This window comes from Spinacia oleracea, chromosome 6 (genome assembly GCF_020520425.1).
Source record: "Spinacia oleracea cultivar Varoflay chromosome 6, BTI_SOV_V1, whole genome shotgun sequence".
In the NCBI taxonomy this organism is placed as follows: domain Eukaryota; kingdom Viridiplantae; phylum Streptophyta; class Magnoliopsida; order Caryophyllales; family Amaranthaceae; genus Spinacia; species Spinacia oleracea.
This window is the reverse complement of record NC_079492.1, coordinates 129778861-129800193: the sequence shown is the minus strand read 5'-3', so window position 1 is coordinate 129800193 and position 21333 is coordinate 129778861. Positions and strand designations below refer to the sequence as shown.

General features: G+C 37.3%; 2 protein-coding genes and 1 pseudogene across 2 annotated transcripts; 2 read left to right on the top strand and 1 right to left on the bottom strand.

Annotated features, from left to right (window-relative positions):
- Nucleotides 1-11942: 11942 nt before the first annotated feature.
- LOC110787553 (glutathione transferase GST 23-like) lies at nucleotides 11943-12928 on the top strand (annotated as a pseudogene).
- Nucleotides 12929-13123: 195 nt separating this feature from the next.
- Nucleotides 13124-14688, top strand: LOC110787551 (glutathione transferase GST 23-like). Its single transcript, XM_021992186.2, has 2 exons — nucleotides 13124-13594; nucleotides 14047-14688. Exons 1-2 carry the CDS (start codon nucleotides 13286-13288, stop codon nucleotides 14395-14397), a joined length of 660 nt encoding a protein of 219 aa, XP_021847878.2. The 5' UTR covers nucleotides 13124-13285; the 3' UTR covers nucleotides 14398-14688.
- Nucleotides 14595-21231, bottom strand: LOC110787552 (monothiol glutaredoxin-S10). Its single transcript, XM_021992187.2, has 5 exons — nucleotides 20736-21231; nucleotides 20523-20596; nucleotides 15860-15934; nucleotides 15228-15254; nucleotides 14595-14908 (listed from the first exon to the last, which is right to left on the bottom strand). The coding sequence occupies exons 1-5, from the start codon at nucleotides 21065-21067 to the stop codon at nucleotides 14838-14840; spliced, it is 579 nt and encodes a 192-aa protein (XP_021847879.1). The 5' UTR covers nucleotides 21068-21231; the 3' UTR covers nucleotides 14595-14837.
- Between the last annotated feature and the right edge of the window lie 102 nt (nucleotides 21232-21333).

Here is a 21333-nt window from a genome sequence, read left to right as displayed (position 1 = left end):
CTCTGGTAGGTTCTTGTACAGCATCTCCAGTGGGTTCTTCAACAAGAACAGTTCGTGGCCTCTTTTTTCTTCCCATTGAAATCTGCAAAGATCATTACTCAACACAAAGTTTCTATTGGTTATAAAGTGTACACAAATGAATATTGCTCAAGTATAAGCAACAAGGCCCATTGTGAGACGTGATTGAAAATTCCATTAGGAAGGCAACACTCAAACCAGAGGGGGGGGGGGGGGGGAACCTGCATACATTTTAACAATAAAATCCTAGTCCTAAAATTATTCAATTAAAACAAAGCATAGTTATAGTTTAAAAAATAAACGTTGTGTTACACCAAATCTAGGATTGAAAACCGCCAAAATCAATTGTTATCCTCTTCATCTGTATCTTCTATGTGGTCATCATCCACATATATGCCTTCAGAAACAATTGTCGATGGCAAATTATCAATATCATCCTCCATATCTTCTTGATCTGCAATTGAATGAGCACTTACTGCATGATGTTCATCGTGATGATCATCCTCCCCAATGTCATATAAATCCCTTGGTTTCATTGGATCGAGTTGGAGTAAACCAATCAAGTTCTCTACGATCTTGTATGTATATAACATGAGAAACTTGAGATGGAAACACATATGGTTCATCATTTACCCGACCACCAGTGTGTATTAAGTGACTGAAATTAACATGTGTATAACCTAAACTATCTCTTTTCAATCCTCTTCCTTGGACCACATCAACCCATTCACATCCAAATAAAACGGCCTTAAAATCTCCATAGTAATCCAATTCTATCATATCTGTAACCCTTCCATAATATGTCAAATCTCCGAGCATCGGCCTCGTATCACTTGAGCTAGCATAACTTTGGGTCTTAGCAACTACTACAACTCCACTATTTTGAGTACTCATATTTTTCTCATACTCTTTAGTTCTAAATTGATATCCATTGTTAACATCAAAAGCGTGAAATCTTCTTGCAATATGATTTGGTCCACGTGCAAGTGATTTGATTTCAGTTGTTATTCTGTCATCAGATGCATGTTCTGGATCTTTAACCTATGTTAAGTCAAAGAAAAAAATACCATAAATATAAACCTTTCAATACTTGCATTATGTAATTTAACAACATAAAACTTACATAATTTTGTAGCCAATCACTAAATCCTTCATTATGTAGCCGTTCCTTTTCATGTTGTGAAGGGCGTCTTCTACGTGTTACTCTAGTAATGTGGGACATATGATCCCTATAGTAAATAAATAAATAAAATGGCATTAGTAAAACAATAGTTTTAGCATATTTTACAAACATAAATTATATTATTAGTACTTACTTTCTTAAGGTTTCAATGGCAGGATTCCCGCAATTAAACAGAATGTATCTATGTGCTTGCTTCCACATCTTATCATCCATCCTAAATCCCTGAATGTTCCCGTACGGTTTCCCTTCAGAAGGAAAAAGATCTGATAGATCTGATGTGTTGTTGTCTTTGTCATGATCTAACTGATCATCTGCATTGTTTCGCGGTTTGTTTCTTGACTCTAACCCTTTTAAGTATCTTGAACAAAATATGAGGCATTCTTCAGCAAGGTATGCTTGTGCAATAGATCCCTCAGGCCGTGCTTTATTACGCACATAAGATATCAATGTTTTCAAGTACCTAATCAGTTTAAATGTTATACATGTGAGTAAATTAAGATATATAGATATTACATAATTTTATTAAAAAGTGAGCATACATAAAAAAAAATATAAAAGAGTAAATAAATCAAATATGTAGATAATGCAGTATAGTATTAAAGTTACCTCTCAATCGGATACATCTAACGATAGTGCACCGGCCCTCCAATTCTTGCTTCATATACTAAATGAATGACCAGGTGAACCATAATCGTAAAGAATGAAGGTAAGAAGATCTTCTCCAAGCGACAGAGAACCCTGTCAGCCTTTTGTTCCAGTAGCTCGAGTGCACGTATGTGAAGGGTCTTTCCGCATAACACACGAAAAATGCTACACAAATCATCTATTACTGAGACAACTTTATCATCCAGATTTCCTCTTAATGCAATAGGAAGAAGGCATTGCATAAGTACATGGCAATCGTGACTTTTGAGACCAGACAACGAACGATGTTTCTGAACGCAACGTGATATATTAGATGCATAACCATCGGGAAACTTGACATTCTCTAAAACTTTATAGAATAACTTCTTTCCCTCTTTACTCATATTAAAGCATGCGGGGGGCAGGAATCTTCTCCCAGATTTTCGACATTTTTGAGGCCATAAATTTCTCCTTATTTTTAATTTTTTGAGATCACGTCGAGCCGCCAAATTATCCTTTGATTTTTCAGTATTCAACACAGTATGCACACTATTATCACAAACGTTTTTTTCACATGCATCATATCAACATTGTGGCGAATTAAATTAAACTTCCAATAAGGAAGTCTAAATAAATTGCTCTTCTTCTTCCACGTGTTCTTGGGAATACCAGTTGCAGGTTCATTTAACTTGCCCAGAGTGAAATCAATATCTTTCAATTTCTCCAAGACATCAGATCTAGAAGGTGGTTTAGATGCATTCACATCATTCAGAAAGTGTTCATGGTTCATAAAACAGAATTTATGACCATATTTTAATCTGTAGGAATGAGTTTTTACATTACATGACGGACACCCATATTCTGAATGTATATTCCAACCTGACAAGTTTCCAAGCGCCGGAAAATCATTTATAGTCCACATAACTGCAACACGCATCTGAAAAATTTCTCCGGTTGAGGCATCATAAGTGGCAGCCCCAGTTTCCCACAATTCAAGTAATTCTTCAATGAGAGGTTGTAAATACACATCAATTTTATTTCCCGGGGAATGAGGACCAGGAATAAGCAATGACAAAATAAAATTTTCTTTCTTCATGCAAAACCATGGAGGTAAGTTATAAGGTATAAGAACAACTGGCCAAATACTATATCTACTATCCAGCCTACCAAATGGGTTAAAACCATCAGTTGCAAGCCCTAACCTAACATTGCGAGGTTCATCACCAAACTCAGGGAATTCAGCATCAAGGGATTTCCATGCATTTGAATCTGCTGGATGCCTTAAAATCTCATCTTTCTTACGTTCTTTGTGATGCCATGTCATGTCATTTGCTATTTTTGATGACATTAACAATCTTTGTAGTCTAGGCTTTAAGGGGAAATACCGCAACACCTTTGCTGGTATTTTCTTTTTCTTCTTTGAAGCTGAAGAATTTTCTTCTAAAGTCCTCTCTTCAACTTTCCATCTAGAGGCATGACATATTGAACACTCCTCGTCTTTAGCCTTTTCTTTCCAGAACAACATATAGTCATTCGGGCATGCATCTATCTTCTCATACTTCAAACCCAATCCCTCAATGATTTTTTGTGATTCTCTCAAAGAATTAGGCAAAGTCTCACCTTCAGGTAAAACCTCTTTTACCAGCTTAAGAATCATATCAAAGGATTCATTTGGCAAATCAAAACGACACTTAATATGATTAAGATGCAGCAAGAAAGATAAGCGGTTGAATTTCTTACACCCTGGATATAACTCTTTATCAACATCCTTAATTAAATCATTGAACTTTTCTGCATCAGGATGTACAGATTGATTAGAGTTTTCAGTTTCAAGCCCTTCTGAATTTGACGCCGTTGTCACATCTTCATGTGATTCTAAGGTTGGTGCTTGAGTGTGAGTTCTAAACATATCAAGTAGCATTTCCCACAGAGAAGAAGCTAGATAATTACCAATTAGTATATTAAACCCTCAAATCGAATTAAATTGCAACTCAATTGGAAAAATAACAACAGATTAATTGAGGAGAAGCTAGATAATTACCACAGAGAAGCAACGACAAGAGCAGCAACGGCAAGAGCAGCAACGGAAAGAGCAGATCGAAACCGTCGACCAGTAACCACCGAGTAGCAACCACCGACCGGTAACCACCGAGCAGCAACGACGCAACCCCAACAACCACAATGCAAAAGAGAAAGCTAAGAGCACCAACCTGAGTTGAAACCACCGAGCAACCACCGCCGAGCAGAAACGCAGTAACCACCAGCGACACAACAACTGAGTTTTCTGGAGGAAGTGATTGAGAGAATGACGACACGAAAAAAAAAAATAAGTGAAACCCTAAGTTAGAAATAAAATCATGGGGCTAGTTTCAAATGAATGGTATTTTTTTGTGTGAAAAATTTCAAATGAATTGTGAAATTAATTTTGGGCATAAGTGCAGCGCCAAAAGGACCGATAGTCGCGCGATGTGAAAATTCGGCTTAGGCGGCATTTGTTTTGTAGCATTTGATGGAATGTCGCCTAAACCTTTGTTTTAATATCCCCAAATGGGTTTAGGCGGCATTGCGCATAAATGCCACTAGATAAATGCCGCTATACAATACTTTTGTTGTAGTGTTTTAAACCCAAGTGTGGTTTAAGGAAAGGGATCCTTTGTCTCCGTATTTATTCCTCTTCTGCATGGATATTCTAGGGCGAATGCTATCGTTAGTTCAGGATATTAGGTTATTTCAAGGGATTAACCTTGCAAGGGAAGCGCCAAAGATTTCTCATTTGTTCTTCGCCGATGATGCTATGATATTTTTTCGAGCAACAGAAAAATCATGCGAGAATATAGGAGGTATTCTCGACCGCTACTGTCGGATATCAGGTCAACAACTTAATCTTGCTAAGTCTTTTATCAAGTTCAGTCCGAATACTTCTCTCCAACAACAACAACTTTTCAAATCTATTTTATGACTGCCATAAGTAGCACAGTTTGGACAACATCTAGGTGTTCCTATTGATGGTATGGGTTCTAAACGTTCACATTTTAATTACTTAAGGTGGCTGATTTGATAACCTCATGGAATGGGGTGTTGCTTTCCCAGGCGCAAAAGTTAGTTTTAATTAATACAGTCATCGTTGCAACAGTTTCTCATGTGTTGATGAGCTTGGACATTCCTATATCAATTTCGAATAAAATTCAATGATTGCTACTTTCTTCTGGGCAAAACAAGGTCATAAGGAAATCCATTGGATCCGTAAGAGTGTTTTACATCTTCCTCGACGGATGGGAGGCTTGGGTATTCGTCATTTATTAATAAGGCTTTCTTGATGAAACAAGTGTGGCGAATGCATCAAAATCCCCAACTACTCATTTCAAGAGTCTATGATGCAAAGGGGAAATTTGCTTTATCTACAGGCAAGCCAAATAGATGTGAAGGTCGTATTTCATGGGGAATGCACTAGTGGAAAAAAATTCTCATTTGCATATGTCTTTTAAGTCCATTTGCGTCGCACATTGTGCGTCGCAAGTAATTTGCGTCGCACAAATAACTCTCATTTTCGTCGCACATTAGCTTAACGTGCGACGCAAATGACTTTCAGGCACCTTGTTGAAAAGTCATTTGCGTCGCACATTAGCTTAATGTGCGACGCAAATGACTATTTGGGCGCCAAAAAATTAAGTGATTTGCGTCGCACATTAGCTTAATGTGAGACGCAAATGACTATTTGGGCGCCAAAAAATTAAGTATTTGCGTCGCACATTAGCTTAATGTGCGACGCAAATGACTTTTTTGGCGCCAGAGAAATAAGTCATTTGCGCACATTAAGCTAATATGCGACGCAAATGACTTAATTTTTTGTTTTTTTTTTGTTATTTTATATTTTAGTTTAGCAACTTAATTCTATGTAGCTCGAACATTCTCAGTACATGTATATCCAGAGCATAAAGTAAGTAAATTAGATGGAAATTCAGACATGATCTCCTTTGAAATTAGACGCTTCCCAATACCGGGAATACTATAAATACCTGTCACAAAAGTTTACAACGTTCCCAATAAAAGGCAATTAAATTCGTCATAGATCAACCAACATAAATTATTACAACAAAGGTAGCTAGCTAGAGATCGAGTTCATAAGTACAAATTAAGCTAAAATTCGACATTGTTCACAAAGTAATCTGCCCAAAAATCTTTAACCTCATTAATCTCCTCCGGTGAATAAGGCAATGTTCTTGAAAAATCCTAAAAAAGTGTAAATAATTCAATTTATCAACGATCAATATAATAGTTTTGTGTACTTCAATTTATTACATAAAGTAGTTTATATGAGAACATACCGTAGTAAGATCTTGACTATTACCATGATTCATTATTATGCCGTACATAAAATGCATGACGTAGTAGCCACAATCTAGTGATCCCAGTTGTTGAGCACACTACATGCATTAAAATAAATAACACAAGTACAATTTATATCAAATTGTATGTTATAATTTTAAAAAACTTGAATTTTAGGTAAATAATAAACTAATTATACCTGTGCTGGAATCCATGTTAATTTAGTTCCCTTAGATTGTCCACTTAGTCTCTTGTAACTCCGAAAAGCACTACGCATTCGATAAAAAAATGCAATTATATATACTTTATTTACACATGTAAATACAAATAATGTTTTACATGTAAGTGCAATTATAAATCACTACTTTACTTACTTGTTTACTTGGGTCATATTTAGGTAAAAATGGCGTTTTCGAACCCAACTTTGAACTAAAGAACCTAAGGAATGTTTTCAAACTTATTACACGTTTAATATGCATATTTATAACATTGTAAGACTCTTTCCAATCTATTATTTCACATTTAAGGCTAATTGGGCCGTTCTATGTCATATTTAGGCAAAAATGGCGTTTTCGAACCCAACTTTGAACTAAAGAACCTAACGAATGTTTTCAAACTTATTACGCGTTTAATATGAATATTTAACATTCTAAGATTCTTTCCAATATATTATTTCACATTTAATGCTAATTGAGTCGTTTTAGGTCATATTTAGGCAAAAATGGCGTTTTCGAACCCAACTTTGAACTAAAGAACCTAAGGAATGTTTTCAAACTTATTACACGTTTAATATGCATATTTATAACATTGTAAGGCTCTTTCCAATCTATTATTTCACATTTAAGGCTAACTGGGTCGTTCTAGGTCATATTTAGGCAAAAATGGCGTTTTCGAACCCAACTTTGAACTAAAGAACCTAAGGAATGTTTTCAAACTTATTACACGTTTAATATGAATATTTATAACATTCTAAGGCTCTTCCCAATCTATTATTTCACATTTAAGGCTAATTGAGTCGTTCTAAGTCATATTTAGGCAAAAATGGCGTTTTCGAACCAACTTTGAACTAAAGAACCTAAGGAATGTTTTCAAACTTATTACACGTTTAATATTCATATTTATAACTATCTAAGGCTCTTTCAAATCAATTATTCTACATTTAAGGCTAATTGGGTCGTTCTAGGTCATATTTAGGCAAAAATGGCGTTTTCGAACTGAATTTGAACTAAATAACCTAAGGAATGTTTTCAAACTTATTACACGTTTAATATGCATATTTATAACATCGCAAGGCTCTTTTCAATCTCTGACAGTGCATGTAATAAAGAACAAAAAAAAGTTAGTATTCCTTCTGATTTTGGATATCTTGTTGGTTATCCAATATCTATTTCTAAAATTCGTGTAACCAAAGTTAGGAAAGGAATCTGAAAGATATTAGTTAGGTTCTTGGATATCATTGATAATGATATTGGTCAGCCAGTGAACCCATACTCCCCCTAAAACGTAATACACATGAAATAAACTAAAAGGTAATTAAAGATATACTTTGTGTACAAGATAAGGTTATACAACTTTTATTAACTATATTTTACCACATATGACTTATTTATATGAGTACATATAATATGGTAAATGATCCAACTGTCTAGAAAAAAAACGAGTACACCAAAAGCTCAAACCCTACGGCAAGCTTGCTAGTAGTAGTTCAACAATAGGCTTATGAAGACACTTATGGAGTGACTTTGTCTACATTTTTGTGGCTGTCTTTATCATTTTCTATACCTCTCCTACCAACACCTCCGCCACCACCTATCCCAACACCTCCACCTACTCCACCTCCAGCCCCAATACCTCCTCCTAATCCTCCAACACATCCTCCAACTGCACCAACACCTCCGCTTACTGCACCGCCGCCTACTGCACCACTGCCTCCAGCCCCAACACCTCCACCAATTGCACCACTGCCTCCGGCGCCAACACCTCCTCCTACTGTACCACTGCCTCCAGCCCCAACACCTCCACCAATTGCACCACTACCTCCGGCGCCAACACCTCCTCCTACTGTACCACTGCCACCAACCCCTAGACCTCCACGTACAGCACCACCGCCTCCCGCGCTACCACCTCCAACTACTGCACCACTACCTCCGACCCCTATACCGCCACCTACTACACCACCACCTCCGCCTACACTACCAGTACCAGAACCGCCTGCTCCGCCACCTCCTAAACCAACACCACCTCCACCTCCAGCGCCTATACCTCCTCCAACACCAGCACCAGCACCTCCGCTTCCTCTACCTCTTGCACTCCCTCGTCCTCCACCTCTACCTCCAACTACAACACCTCCAGCTCCTCCTCCAACACCGCCACCTATTCCCCCACCTCCACCAGCTCCACCTCCGACACCACCAAAACCTGCACCGCCACCACCGACACCACCTCCACCAGCTCCACCCCCTACACCAACACCACCCCCAATTCCTCCACCAACTCTGCCTCCAGCACCAACACCTCCACTGCCACCACCTCTGACACCCCCGCTAGCTCCACCGCCTACAACTCCACCTACACCACCACCCCCACTTGCCCCACCTCCTGCACCGCCACCGACTCCACCTACTCCGCCTCCCCCACCTACCTTACCTCCAGCGCCAACACTTCCTCCTCCCCCAATTCCACCACCTGTACCTCCTCTACCACCACCACCCACTCTTCCTCTTCCTCTACCTCCACTAGCTCCACCTCCAACGCCTACTCCACCACCTCCTCCAAGACCACCACCAACCCCGCCTCCTACACCTCCCCCGCCTCCTATTCCACCACCAACACCTACTCCCCCACTAGAACTACCACCACTACCGAAACTTCCTCTACCTCCGCCGCCAAGACTTCCTCCACCTCCGACACCACTGCTACCACCTCCTCCCCCAATTCCACCACCAACACCTCCGGCACCACCAAAACCTCCACTGCCACCACCGGCGCCGCCTCCAACACCTCCACCTCCTACACCAACACCACCCCCAATTCCTCCACCAACTCCGCCTCCAACACCAACACCAACACCTCTGCTGCCACCTCCACCTCCTCTTCCTCCACCTATGACACCGCCTCCTACACCACCACCCCCACTAGCTCCACCTCCTACATCGCCACCGACTCCACCTACTCCGCCACCCCCACCTACTCCACCTCCAGCGCCAACACTTCCTCCTCCCCCAATTCCACCACCTATACCTCCCCTGCCACCACCACCCACTCTTCCCCCACCTCTACCTCCTATTCCACCACTAGAACCACCACCACTACCCAAACTTCCTCCTCCGCCAAAACTTCCTCCACCCCCTCCTCCAGCGCTAAAACTTCCTCCACCACCACTCCCACCACCACCACCTCTGCCCCCAACACCAAAACCTCCACTTGCACCACCAACTCGTCCTCCAACATCTCCTCCACCACTACTACCCCCACTTCCACCTTCGTAACCACAACCATTTTTTATTCCATCACTACCAATACAAACTCCAACATGATCTTCATTTTTATTGTATTCATTTCTTAAAATAATATCTTCCTTCAACGATCTTCCTTGCACTATTCCAATATATAGAAAATGCATTGACCATACTACAAATAGAACTCCAAGATACAAAGAAACCCTCCCCATTTTTTTTTCCCTTAGAAGCCTACACTTCGAAGCAACAAAGTGTTTGAGTACTCTGATTACTTTGACGTATAAGCGGTTTATTTTATGGCCTCTTTTACTCACTTACCTTCAACCTAATGCATGTAGAAAAGACAAGCAAGATGTAAAAGCTTAATTAGTGTTGGTTTCGATTGTTGTACAAGAGCTACCTATTTATAGTGAATGATAGACAAGGAAAGAGTATGGACATGCATAAATACGTATTAAACTAGGGTACATAATTCTTGTAAGTAATTTAAATTTGAGCCATTTGTAACGCGTATATTCGTTACAATACACCCCCATATTTAGTGCTAGTCACTAAGGCATTAAGTGGTACGTGCTATATAGTTACTAGCTAGATTGCATTTTCAACATTGTATAGTGCTAAGCACTATAAGTTAAATAGTGGTAATTATGTGGGTGGAAGTTTTAGGGTTTACCATGTGTTGCATTATGATGAATGTAGTGCTAGGTTTCCCAAAAAACGAAAATACTAGAATGAGAGTTCGTTATTATTTTGTCAAACATTTTAATGATGATGCTCATGCACTTTCATTAGTGGGAGAGAAAATCTTAAGTTAGACACTGCATTGTTCTTCTTTCTACTATACTATCTCTGTCTTATGAACGTCGACATCGCTCCCTATTTTGGTAATTTCAAACTCTGATTGGAAAAGAAAGTTGAATCAAATGTTTGCGGGGTATTGAAGTATCTAAAAGTCCAATAGTTATGTTCGATGCCTCTCTCTTGGCCTCTTGGGGCTGTTGAAATTAAATTATAATAGAGATGAAAGAGGAGAAAATATGTAGCAAAATTATACTACTATTTCAGTCAATCTAATTATAAGTTATATCAAAAGACCTTTTATATATGCTTATAACTCACTAACCCATTATTGCCCACTAGTAATATTCATGTTCCTAAAATTAAGAACAACTAATACACTAATCTTTACTACATACTAAAATAGACACCAGGAATGACACATGTCAATTCCTAGTGCGATTTTTTCCCGCCAAAAACCATTTTCCCAAAAAAGTGTATCTGCTTTATTTTATTTTTATTCTCTGCCTTTTGTTTATAAACTGTTTATGTATGGAAACGGAATTTAGTTTTTAAATTAAGGCAATAATAGATACAACGTAATAATAATTATTCTAAATTGGTAATATTTTAGTCGAATCGCTATATTAATAATGGAAAATATATCACTCAATATTTTGGTCAAATTATCATATTAGCATTTTAAATATGCATATTAAATGAATAAATCTAAACGAGTATGTTAAAAATGTTATAACTATGCAATAGTTTGACCGATAAGACAATTTTGCTAAAAGTTACGGATTATAACATGTAATTTAGTTTATGTAATCCATGAAAAAATAATTTGACATTGGATCGGATACATCACCGGTTTTACGTGTATGACGTTCTCACAGGAGACATACTCCTTCCAATGGTTGGTTTGCATGAAAGGGAAATAGATATGTTATCATCAAAGCAAATGAAATGAAAAAGTTGTAATGCACAAGTTTTGTATTTGAGTAGTACAATTTATCAGTTATCATACGATAGTTAGGTTTTTCGTGTTTACTAATTGAAAACCTCTCTTTCTCAAGCGGGTTTCATATAGATTTAAGCTTCCAGCTCCATGTGTGTTATCTTGTACTCCACGAGTTTATGTAGTTTAGTTGACATTAACACATCAGATCAAACAACGCACTAACGTATGAGACATGACCAGATTTCGGCCCTGCTTGATTGAGTTTTGAGAGCATTCTGAGGCCATTTATTTTAGTGATATTTTGACTAGTCAAAACGCCATTTCTACTGTCTGGTAAAGAGGATATCAACATAGAGGTTCAGGCTAAAACCACTCATTTTGAAATCGTTGTTTTGAGCAGCGTCTTGATAACAGTAGTTCGGAGACATTTATCTACTCATGCATGATTCAGGCCTAAATAAGTTGACTTTGACTACTCAGAAATATTTCCTCCGTTTCAGAAATAGTTCCAAGCTTGAACATATAATAATATTCAGTCAAACATGAATAAATTCCAGGCACCTTTGAAAATAGAAAAAATCCCAAAAATATTATAATATGCTATGTATATATGAAACGATCACAAAGAATTTATATTAAGTTGTCAAGAAAAGAGGCAGAATTGCAGAAACAGAGAAGGGAATATTGAAGTAAAAAAACAAGGCAATAAAAATGGGAGAAGTAAAGGTATTGAGTTCATGGCCAAGTCCATATTGTTACAGAATAATATGGGCTCTGAAACTCAAGGGTGTGAAATATGATCACATAGAAGAAGATCTTTCTAACAAGAGTGATGATCTTTTGAAGAGCAACCCAACCCTGTGTACAAAAAAGTTCCGGTACTTGTTCACGGCGGTAAACCAGTCTCGGAATCTAACGTTATTCTTGAGTATATTGAGGAGACATGGCCTCACCATCCTCATCTTCTTCCACGAGATCCTCACAAAAGGGCTCTTGCTCGGTTTTGGATCAAGTTTCTAGAGGATAAGGTACATTACTAATCCCTTTCATCGGTTTCGGGTTGATTAGAATTTAAAATGTTGTGAATATTGTTGTAGGTCAGTCCAGTATTTGGGGCAATCTTTATTGGTACAGGAGAAGACCATCTGAAAGCAATAGAAGAAGCCAAGGAGTTGCTAAAGGTCTTAGAAGAAGAAGCTCTTGGTGAAAAGAACTTCTTCGGTGGCGACGAGGTAGGACTGATGGATATAGTTTGTGGGTGGCTTGGTTTGTGGTTTGAGGTTATTGAAGATTTAGTTGGTGTTAAGATATTGGAAAACACTGCTTTTCCTAGCTTGAAATTATGGATACAGAATTTCCAGAATGTATCAGTCATCAAGAATAACCTACCTGACCGAGATCAAATGTTGGAATATTACAGACAGAAGAGGGACATATTTATGTCGTCTATACCATCAAACTCAAATGAAATATGAAACTTGTTCCTGCAATTTTAGTTTTCCCTTTGTATTAGAAAAAAAAATGTCTACAAGTGTTCTCCTCTATCTATTCCGTAATATATTTCTTAACATTATCTTATCTACTACTTCAGCAAAAACTCAGTCAAGGCTGATATAAATTATTTGTAGCCTAATAGAAAAATAAAAAAAATCCCTTGATTTTGTCACACATCAATTGAGAAACATAGATAACAATATAAGTGGTCCAGGAAAATGCATCACCTAATCTAACCTTAACTTTATTCAATTGTAACATCTTAAACGTCGGTTTCCTTAACCACAAGAGCAGGTCCAAACCACAACAATAGTCAAAAAGAAAGAACAATAATGCACAACTTGCTACAACTTCCAGATCAAAAGCTTCCCCAATAAAACATTCTGTAAGAAAAATTTAAATGCAAATTTTCATCTGAACACAAAACAGAACAGAACAGAAATGGAGGAGGTGAGACTGCTGGGAGTTTGGTCTAGTGTTTACTGTCACAGAGTTATCTGGGCTCTAAAACTCAAGGGAGTCGACTATGATTATATCGAAGAAGATTTAGCAAACAAGAGCAATGATCTTATACGATATAATCCAGTGCATCAGAGGATACCAGTCTTTCTTCATAATGGAAAACCTATTGTGGAATCCATTATTATTCTTGAGTATATCAATGAGATTTGGCCTCAGAATCCACTGCTTCCAGCTGACCCTTATGAGAAGGCCAAAGCACGATTTTGGGCAAAATTTCTAGAAGATAAGGTAACTTTCAGGTTTTTCCCCTTTTCCCAATATTTTTCTTAAAATGAAAGTCACTTTTTCCTGATTGACTACTTAGTTCAGAAAATCAACAAACATAAAAAAATCAACACATTGATTAAACGGGAAATGATTTTGACCACCAAACCCTTGTGAGAGCACAGTTTTGTGTGCGTTACTCACAAGGAGGTGTGCCAAAATCAATCTCCAATTTAACAGCTAACTTACTATGTTCACAAAGTGACATAACTGATATGTGATAACACAATCTCAGAAAATTGTCTACTGAATTAAGGAATATTATGGATAGAAAAGTAAAATAAATAACTTTTTTCGTCCAAATACAATAAAGTATACTTGGATCTTGCAAATTATTCAAGCAAAAAGTATCAAACATGACATTTCAAAAGATTTTGTATGCCCAAGTCGATCTTACAAATAAATGAATAATACAGAGCCCGACCTTCTATACTTATTTCCGAGCTGTCGGGGAAGAGCAAGAGAAGCTGGCAAATGAAGCTAAAGAATTGCTTCGAATAATAGAAGAGAAAGGATTAGGAGAAAACAATTTTTTTGGTGGGAATCAAATTGGGCTAACTGATCTATGCTTGGGATGGATTGCTTGCTGGCTGGAATTAATGCAAGAAGCAGCGGGAATCAAACTACTGGAATCTGATAACCTTCCCAGGTTGCTGGCTTGGAGCGAGAGATTTAAACAAGTCCCAGAGATCAAAGAGTGCCTACCAGATAGGGTTAAGATGCTGGCCTACTTCCGAAAGTTAAGAGAGAGATTTACTGCACCCTGATCGAAGGAGAATATTTTTTCCTAATATTGGGAGTTCATTTCGCAGAGAAAATTATCCTAGGCCAGTCAAAAGAAAGCAAGAGACAGAACACGACCACCCATCCAATGCACAAGACTCCCACCTAAAAGGCGAGGAAGAAAAAGAAAGGCAGAATAGTCAAAGAAGGAAGCCTAAACTTCAGCTTCTTCAAATGGATCTTCAAAATCTCATATTTTACCTTGTATTTGGCATAAATGATAGGTTTATAACTCAAGTTGATTTAAGTTCAATAAGAATTGGTTTAATACTGTATTTCCGCCTTTGACTACTCTAATTATAGCCTAAGGGACAAATAAATAAACAAGAATCAAACAACGTGCAGTTTTCAGAAGGCATAGATGAGCATATCTTGCAAAGAAAAACCAAGACATTTGGTTAAGCGAATTCTGAAGTTGCTAGCTCTATGATGTTTTGGCAGTTGCTTCAGCAAGCAGTGGTTGAAGTTCTCCTTTATGGTAAAGCTTCACAGTCTCTGCACAAAACCAATAATCAAGTAGATATTTCAATTATATGACAAAAAAAATGTTGTGTAGGTGATCTGTATAAGGAGATAAATTTGTAACACTTCACAAACAATGAAACAATAGCCCCTAACATTCAGAGTAAAGTAGACTAAAAAATAATTGGCTGAAGTACATAAGTTTCTCATTGCAAATGATCTGTACATGGCTATCAGTTTCGAGGTAAATGAAGTAGGCTGCTTAAAGCTTCAAATCCCAGCAGCTACACACATAACGGAGTTTACCAGCCACAAAACCATTGGAAATAATAAAAAGAGAAAGGATAATTACCAGAACAACCGCCAATGTGCTTGCCCCCTGGTCAGACAACAAAAGAGGAAATGTAAGCACTTGAATTACATTTCATACTAGATTAATCGTTGATCAGACTGCAAAACTGTACCACATGGAGTGTAAGTCTAGAAAATAATTAATTCTAAGGTTTATGAGGTTTAGTGAGGACATAATAGCTGACAAATGCAAGACAGATTCCCGAAGAAAATTTTTATGGACCCTTTAAAGTTTGCCGATTAAGCTAGTTGGTATCTCAAAATGGTATGTATAGCTGAGTAATTAAAACATAAATTCTTATGCTAAAATATCAAATATGTACTGCACCTCTACAGAACTGATGATGAACAATTCAAGACATGCATGATGCAAATCATGTTCAGACATTTGAACACCAATTACAATGCAAGATGCTTAATCCTGCTTATTGCTTAGTTTTTGCTCCATAATTAAGAATGGAGAAGATACTTTTTCCCGTACCACAAGAATAGTTACGAACACTGGTTTATGAAGAAGCTGAATGACTTGAAATCAAGAAAGAAATATCTATTATCTTGTATGTCAAGTTGCCAACTATTGGCTATACTGTAATCATGAACCAGTTACAGAAAAATTCTCTCAAGACCACTCACCAATGAAAACATTTGGGACAGTGTGTTGACCAGTAAGCCTCTCCAGAAGCTTCTGCAGTTGAGGCCCTTGAGCACCTGAAAGATCAAGATGCTAGCAAGTCAACATTTACTGAACATAATTTTACAAAAAGAAGGGAAAAATGGCCATTTCATTTTTATGTACCAAAAATTCATTTCTAGTAGCATAAAATAAACAAGTAGAGAAGAGAATCCAAAGATGGAATATTGTGTGATCGAGTGCGTGTGTGCGTGCGTTTTTGTGTGTGTGCGTGTGTGTGTATGTGAGCAGTATGGCGTGTGTATTCCAGATTCAGACAATCTGACCTTCGAATCTTGACCAATACAAAAAGTCACTGACCTCCAACTTCTTATACATATCTAAGAAAAAAAAAATCTCAGAAGTCCGAAATTGGACATTCCCTCTCTTAACAAATATGTGAGGCAAATGCCGCACACAGTCCATCACATTTTGCTTGAGGTCTTTAAGCAGTGGTACTCTAAAACAGCAGCATGACCAAATTTAACAAGCATACCATTTTAGTTAGTATACTTACATCAGATATAAACACAATTTATACTAAGGACTGATTAGCAGGTTTAAGTACAAGAAGGAATCTAGAGTTCTCTACCACTCGAAAATTAATCACAAATGGATATGAATGCGCAAAGCAGCTGGGTATTATGCAGACAAATGACATAGTAACCGTAACTTCATTCCTTGATTGATTAATGCACTAAAAATATTACACACAGGTGCGATTTATAGTACCATGTGCATAGATACTTTAGCAAGCATATCAATGAAGGTCGTCTTCCAAGCTACCTATTGAAGATTTGAACTTAACTTTTGATGCACACACAGAGATGTTAAAGAGATAAGCCAGTAATAATGATGTACTCATAGTAAGTAGTCAGTGAAAATACGGAGTATTAGATTGTGATAACTCATTATGCATCTGTGATCAATGTAAGATATATCAAACCAATTGATTATCATACAAGAAGACTTTTTAACAGATTTCTTCTTATTGTTACTGAACCACACTGTAGACATCATTCGTACCAAGTTTATAAAAAAGGCAAAACCACGAAGCAAACACAATCATTACCATGTGGACATTGGAATTAAAAGTAATATTTTCAGGTAAGGAAGGATTTGGGAAACAGGTTCTCTAAGAATTTGTTGAGGAGTTGCCCACTACTTGCACGAGCAAGCAGAAGCTCAGCCGTCCAAATTCTCTAAACAGGCAGATTTGGGAGGAACACAACTCCATAAATAAATCCCAATTTAATCCAAGGGAAATGTTGAAATGAAAATTCCTGGAGCCAGACTAAGTGTTCCGAACCAAAATTCTTTAATCAGAAATTTAAGATGGGCATAATTGTGACGGAACTTAGGTATAAATTTCATTCTTCCATGCCACGAAATCCCCCATTCGAAGCAACTTTTCCAGAATCACCTACTCTGGATTTGACCAATGGAAAGATAAGCCAAATGCAGGATGCACATTTCATCAAGGGCTCGTGTCTGCACTTGTCCATGCAAAATAATTCTAGTTGTTCTTAAGAAAATCATTTTTATTGTTGAACTGTAGATTACTCAGTTTCAATGGGAGCACAAACTATATTTATATACCATACCTTCATACCCTCTTCCTCCTTATGGGTAATTTGTGGGCCTAATCATATGCTTAGAATAAGTTCATATTGTTGGGCCTTTTTTTTTACTACCTATTTGAGGGAAACACATTACCCCTGCCCCCTTAGCTAACAATTACTCTGTAGAACTTTCTCCCTCAATAGTCATCCCCCTGACCGGCACTATTCTTCTCTCACCACCGCCGATTCAAGAGTGTAGAAAGGCTTTTTAGAATTTAAATGTTTGAATTCAACTATTTAACGACAAAGTATGTGCTTCAATGGTGGTTTCTGTTTGTGTGTCTCTCACTCCCTTATTCCTCAGATATTCTCTCTTATTTCTTGGCGGTTTACATGGTGGGATGGAGGGGGTGGCCATTGGTTGAATGATGGTTGTCTAGGGGAAGTGGGACGCTTGGTAGGACAATATATGGAATTGGAAGGGGGCTCTTTCTGGAGATTATGGTGTGGGTTGGGTTAGGATGGTATTCAATTATATTACCCTTGGAAAATTACGATTGTTACCGTCATGCCAAAGGTCAACTTAGATTACCCTCTTTTTCCACCATATAACTTACTTTCTTGGCAAATAGTTCACCTCCTAAGTCCTAATATCTACCCCTTAGGGCATGCTTGGATTGAGGATTTCATGATTTGCCTATGAAGTATACCTCTCTGGATTCTGCCAGTAGTCTAAGACTTAATCCATGAATTTATCTATATTACATAAGGTTAAGTTTGGAAACGTGGAATTATTTCAAATAGTGGATTTCAATTTCTGGAATTGAAATCTTGGAATTTCAAATCCAGAATTTCAAAATTTAATAGTATGTTGTTTTAAAATCAAAAGAATTTCAATTAATCTCCAGATTTTAATTACATAGCAAAACTCAGAATGTAAATTAATTATTTTATTAAATAATAATAAATGTAATATTACCCAAAAACAATCAAAACAACGGTGTGCAATACTCTGTAGTCCAACAACACTTCAGATGTGAAAAAAACAAAAATCCAACAACACTACATGCAATTCGAAATCGAAATGTGTTAATAAAACAACAATTAAATATGCTAATTCATGTAATTATTTGATTAATCATCAATGGACTAAAAAAACAAAATCAAAATCAGCTTAAAGTTTGGGGAAAATAAAACCCTAACTCTTTCAATTTGGGAAAAATCCAACCCTAACTCTTCCGATTTTGGGGAATACCAAACAATAACTCTTCGGATATTTCTTGAGGACAGAAGGTTGATCGACTACCCAAAGACTTCCGTCGATGGTGGAGGCGAGAACGAAGTTGTGAGGTGGTGGCGACAAAGAGGCTACAAGAACAAGGGGTGGCGTAGGAGAGAGAATAAGTAGTGAAGAAGAGTGAACGAGGGTGAAGAGGAGAGAATTGGTGGAGGTTGATAGGAGGAGAGACACAGTCGAGATATTAGGAGGTCAACAATGGTGGCTAAGGAGAGAGAAAAGGAAGAGAGGAAGAATTGAGGAAGATGAGTGTTTACGTGGATTTGAAATGCCGGCATTTCAATTTGCATTTCAAATTCAATATACTGTACCTATTTTTTCAAATGGTTGGAATTGGGCCAAACCTATTTTTTCAAATGGTTGGAATTGGGCCAAATCCAAATGCAAATTCTTTTAATTCCCAAACAGGGTATTTGACCCAATTCCATCATTTGAAATGAAATGATAGTTTGCAAACAAGCCATTAAGGATATTGATATTTCATTTCGTGTGCTATTATCGGACTTTGATGGGAAATGAACAAAAGAAAAGATTTTCTAACTAGTAATGTTCCAGCTGCTAAACTCTGACAATCAACAAGAAGAATAAAAGCACAAAGTTGCATACAACTTCAAGGGAAATCATAAGCCATCCCAGAACTCAAGCAATTGCTATTCTTCTCTTTAAAGATTCTTACGCAATTATGGATCTCCCACTTTCATTGCTTGTCTACTTTTTATAAGTGCCAAATTTTCTATCTTAACTTCCTTGAGCTGTTAAATTATGGCCCATCATCCTAGCAACTAGCAAGCCTCAGAGAGAAGTTTTAGCTAAATTATGATTCTATTTCCACTGGAAAACTAGGTCCTTGGAGTTACCAAATGTACTAAATTCTCTAACAACATGTGTATCATTAAAAGAAAGTCACAATTATTAGCAATCATGACCAATCTAGGGGAGCGAAAGTTACTGATAAAATTTTTCCATTATTTACCTTTACTGATAAAATTTGCAAAATGTACTCATAATGTCGAGCCAAATTCTCATGGAGTGGCAAAACGTCCCAGAAAACATTTAAGTATGTCATTTTATCGCTCGTTTGACACTTCCTATCTAAGGTCTCTAATGTCTAGATTTACAAATGTGGAAAGAATCACTATTGATAATAGCTTCAGATTAAATTTGACTACATCAAATCTCTTTCCAAACTGCCTCCTATAACTTGGTTGTAGTGTACTCAGTCAGGAATTTTAGAATGATCTACAACCAAGGGTCAAACTGAAACAACTACATGGACAAAGGCACAAAGCTATTGCAAGATATACACCCTGGTAGTTTGAAGAAAATAGCCCAGATCAGGTGAAATCCATCTTGAAACTTGAAAGCACTAACTCATTCATAATGTAAAGCTCTCCCATCCTACACCTATTTTAAACTGACTGCTTCAGTTTCCATGCCTATTTCATGCTAAAAATAACATATCAAACGCCAAAACTTACAATTCATTCCAAATCACCGCCCAACACTCTAAGGCTTTAAGCTAATTGTATTCGCCCTATATAGTTCTCTATGCTAATTGTATTCTCCCTATATTGTTCTCCACCTCCAAATCAAACACTATAACCAGCAACCACGCTCAGAAAAAAGACCAACTATTGAACCATCAAAACAATAAACAGACATAGAATAGTTTAACAAAACCACAATTGATAATGATAATGCTCTGATAAACATAATTTATTGTGATGTATAGAAATACATTACGCCAAAAAAAAAAATACAACATACCCAATGCATCCAATTCTATAACAAATGGTTCCACTCCAAGCCTTTTGAACAACGATTTCACCTCAGACGAATACCTTCAACCAAAAAATTCACAGACAACCAAAAACCTACTTCAATTCCTTCACATTTTTCAATTTTCAAAGCAACCCAATTCAAAACAAAAATCAAAGAAAAAACTAAAAATTTGAATAAAATTAAAAGTTGGAGACTTACGAACACCATGATTTAGAGTAAACAACAACTGGGTTTTCGGTAATTGTCTTCTTCACAGTTTCCTCGAGTCGCGACCCAAAGGAAGATGACGATGATGAAGAAGACGACGACGAAGACATGGCGCGAACCAATTTGGGGCCTTCTATAAAATTGGAATTGAAGTTGAAATTTCTCGTACAATTGAATTTTAGAGCAAGGCTTTTGGCGTTGATTCGAGGTTTACAAGTTAGGAAATCGGAGAAAAAGACAGGGGAATTGAAGAGAAGACATGTGCGAGGAGAGGAGAGAGGAAATGAACAGATGCCCTTTGTAATATGACAGGTTCCTGCCATGGTCGTTCGATTTTTCTAAGCTTGGTGGTGGTATTGGTGGCGAAGGTGGTGGAGGACTGGTGGTTGTATTTTTGCTCAAGGAAAAACGAAGATTGTAGACTAATGTCGTTCTCTCAATTTTCTTTTTTATGTTTTCTTTTTCTGTGTTAATGAAATTTGCGCAAAAAATTACCTTTTCGTCTAAACGAAGATTTAAAAGTCACCTTTTAATTCACCTAAACAATTATTCTAATTCTGCAAATTTCGAAAGACAACCTTTTATAACC

Coding starts and splice junctions, on each gene's coding strand:
- LOC110787552 (XM_021992187.2), bottom strand. CDS start 21,067: ATGGCAGGAACCTGTCATATTACAAAGGGCATCTGTTCATTTCCTCTC. Junction 15,255..15,859: donor TGTCCCAAATGTTTTCATTG/GTGAGTGGTCTT, acceptor TTGTCTGACCAG/GGGGCAAGCACATTGGCGGT. Junction 14,909..15,227: donor GCACATTGGCGGTTGTTCTG/GTAATTATCCTT, acceptor GGTTTTGTGCAG/AGACTGTGAAGCTTTACCAT.
- LOC110787551 (XM_021992186.2), top strand. CDS start 13,286: ATGGAGGAGGTGAGACTGCTGGGAGTTTGGTCTAGTGTTTACTGTCAC. Junction 13,595..14,046: donor CAAAATTTCTAGAAGATAAG/GTAACTTTCAGG, acceptor TGAATAATACAG/AGCCCGACCTTCTATACTTA.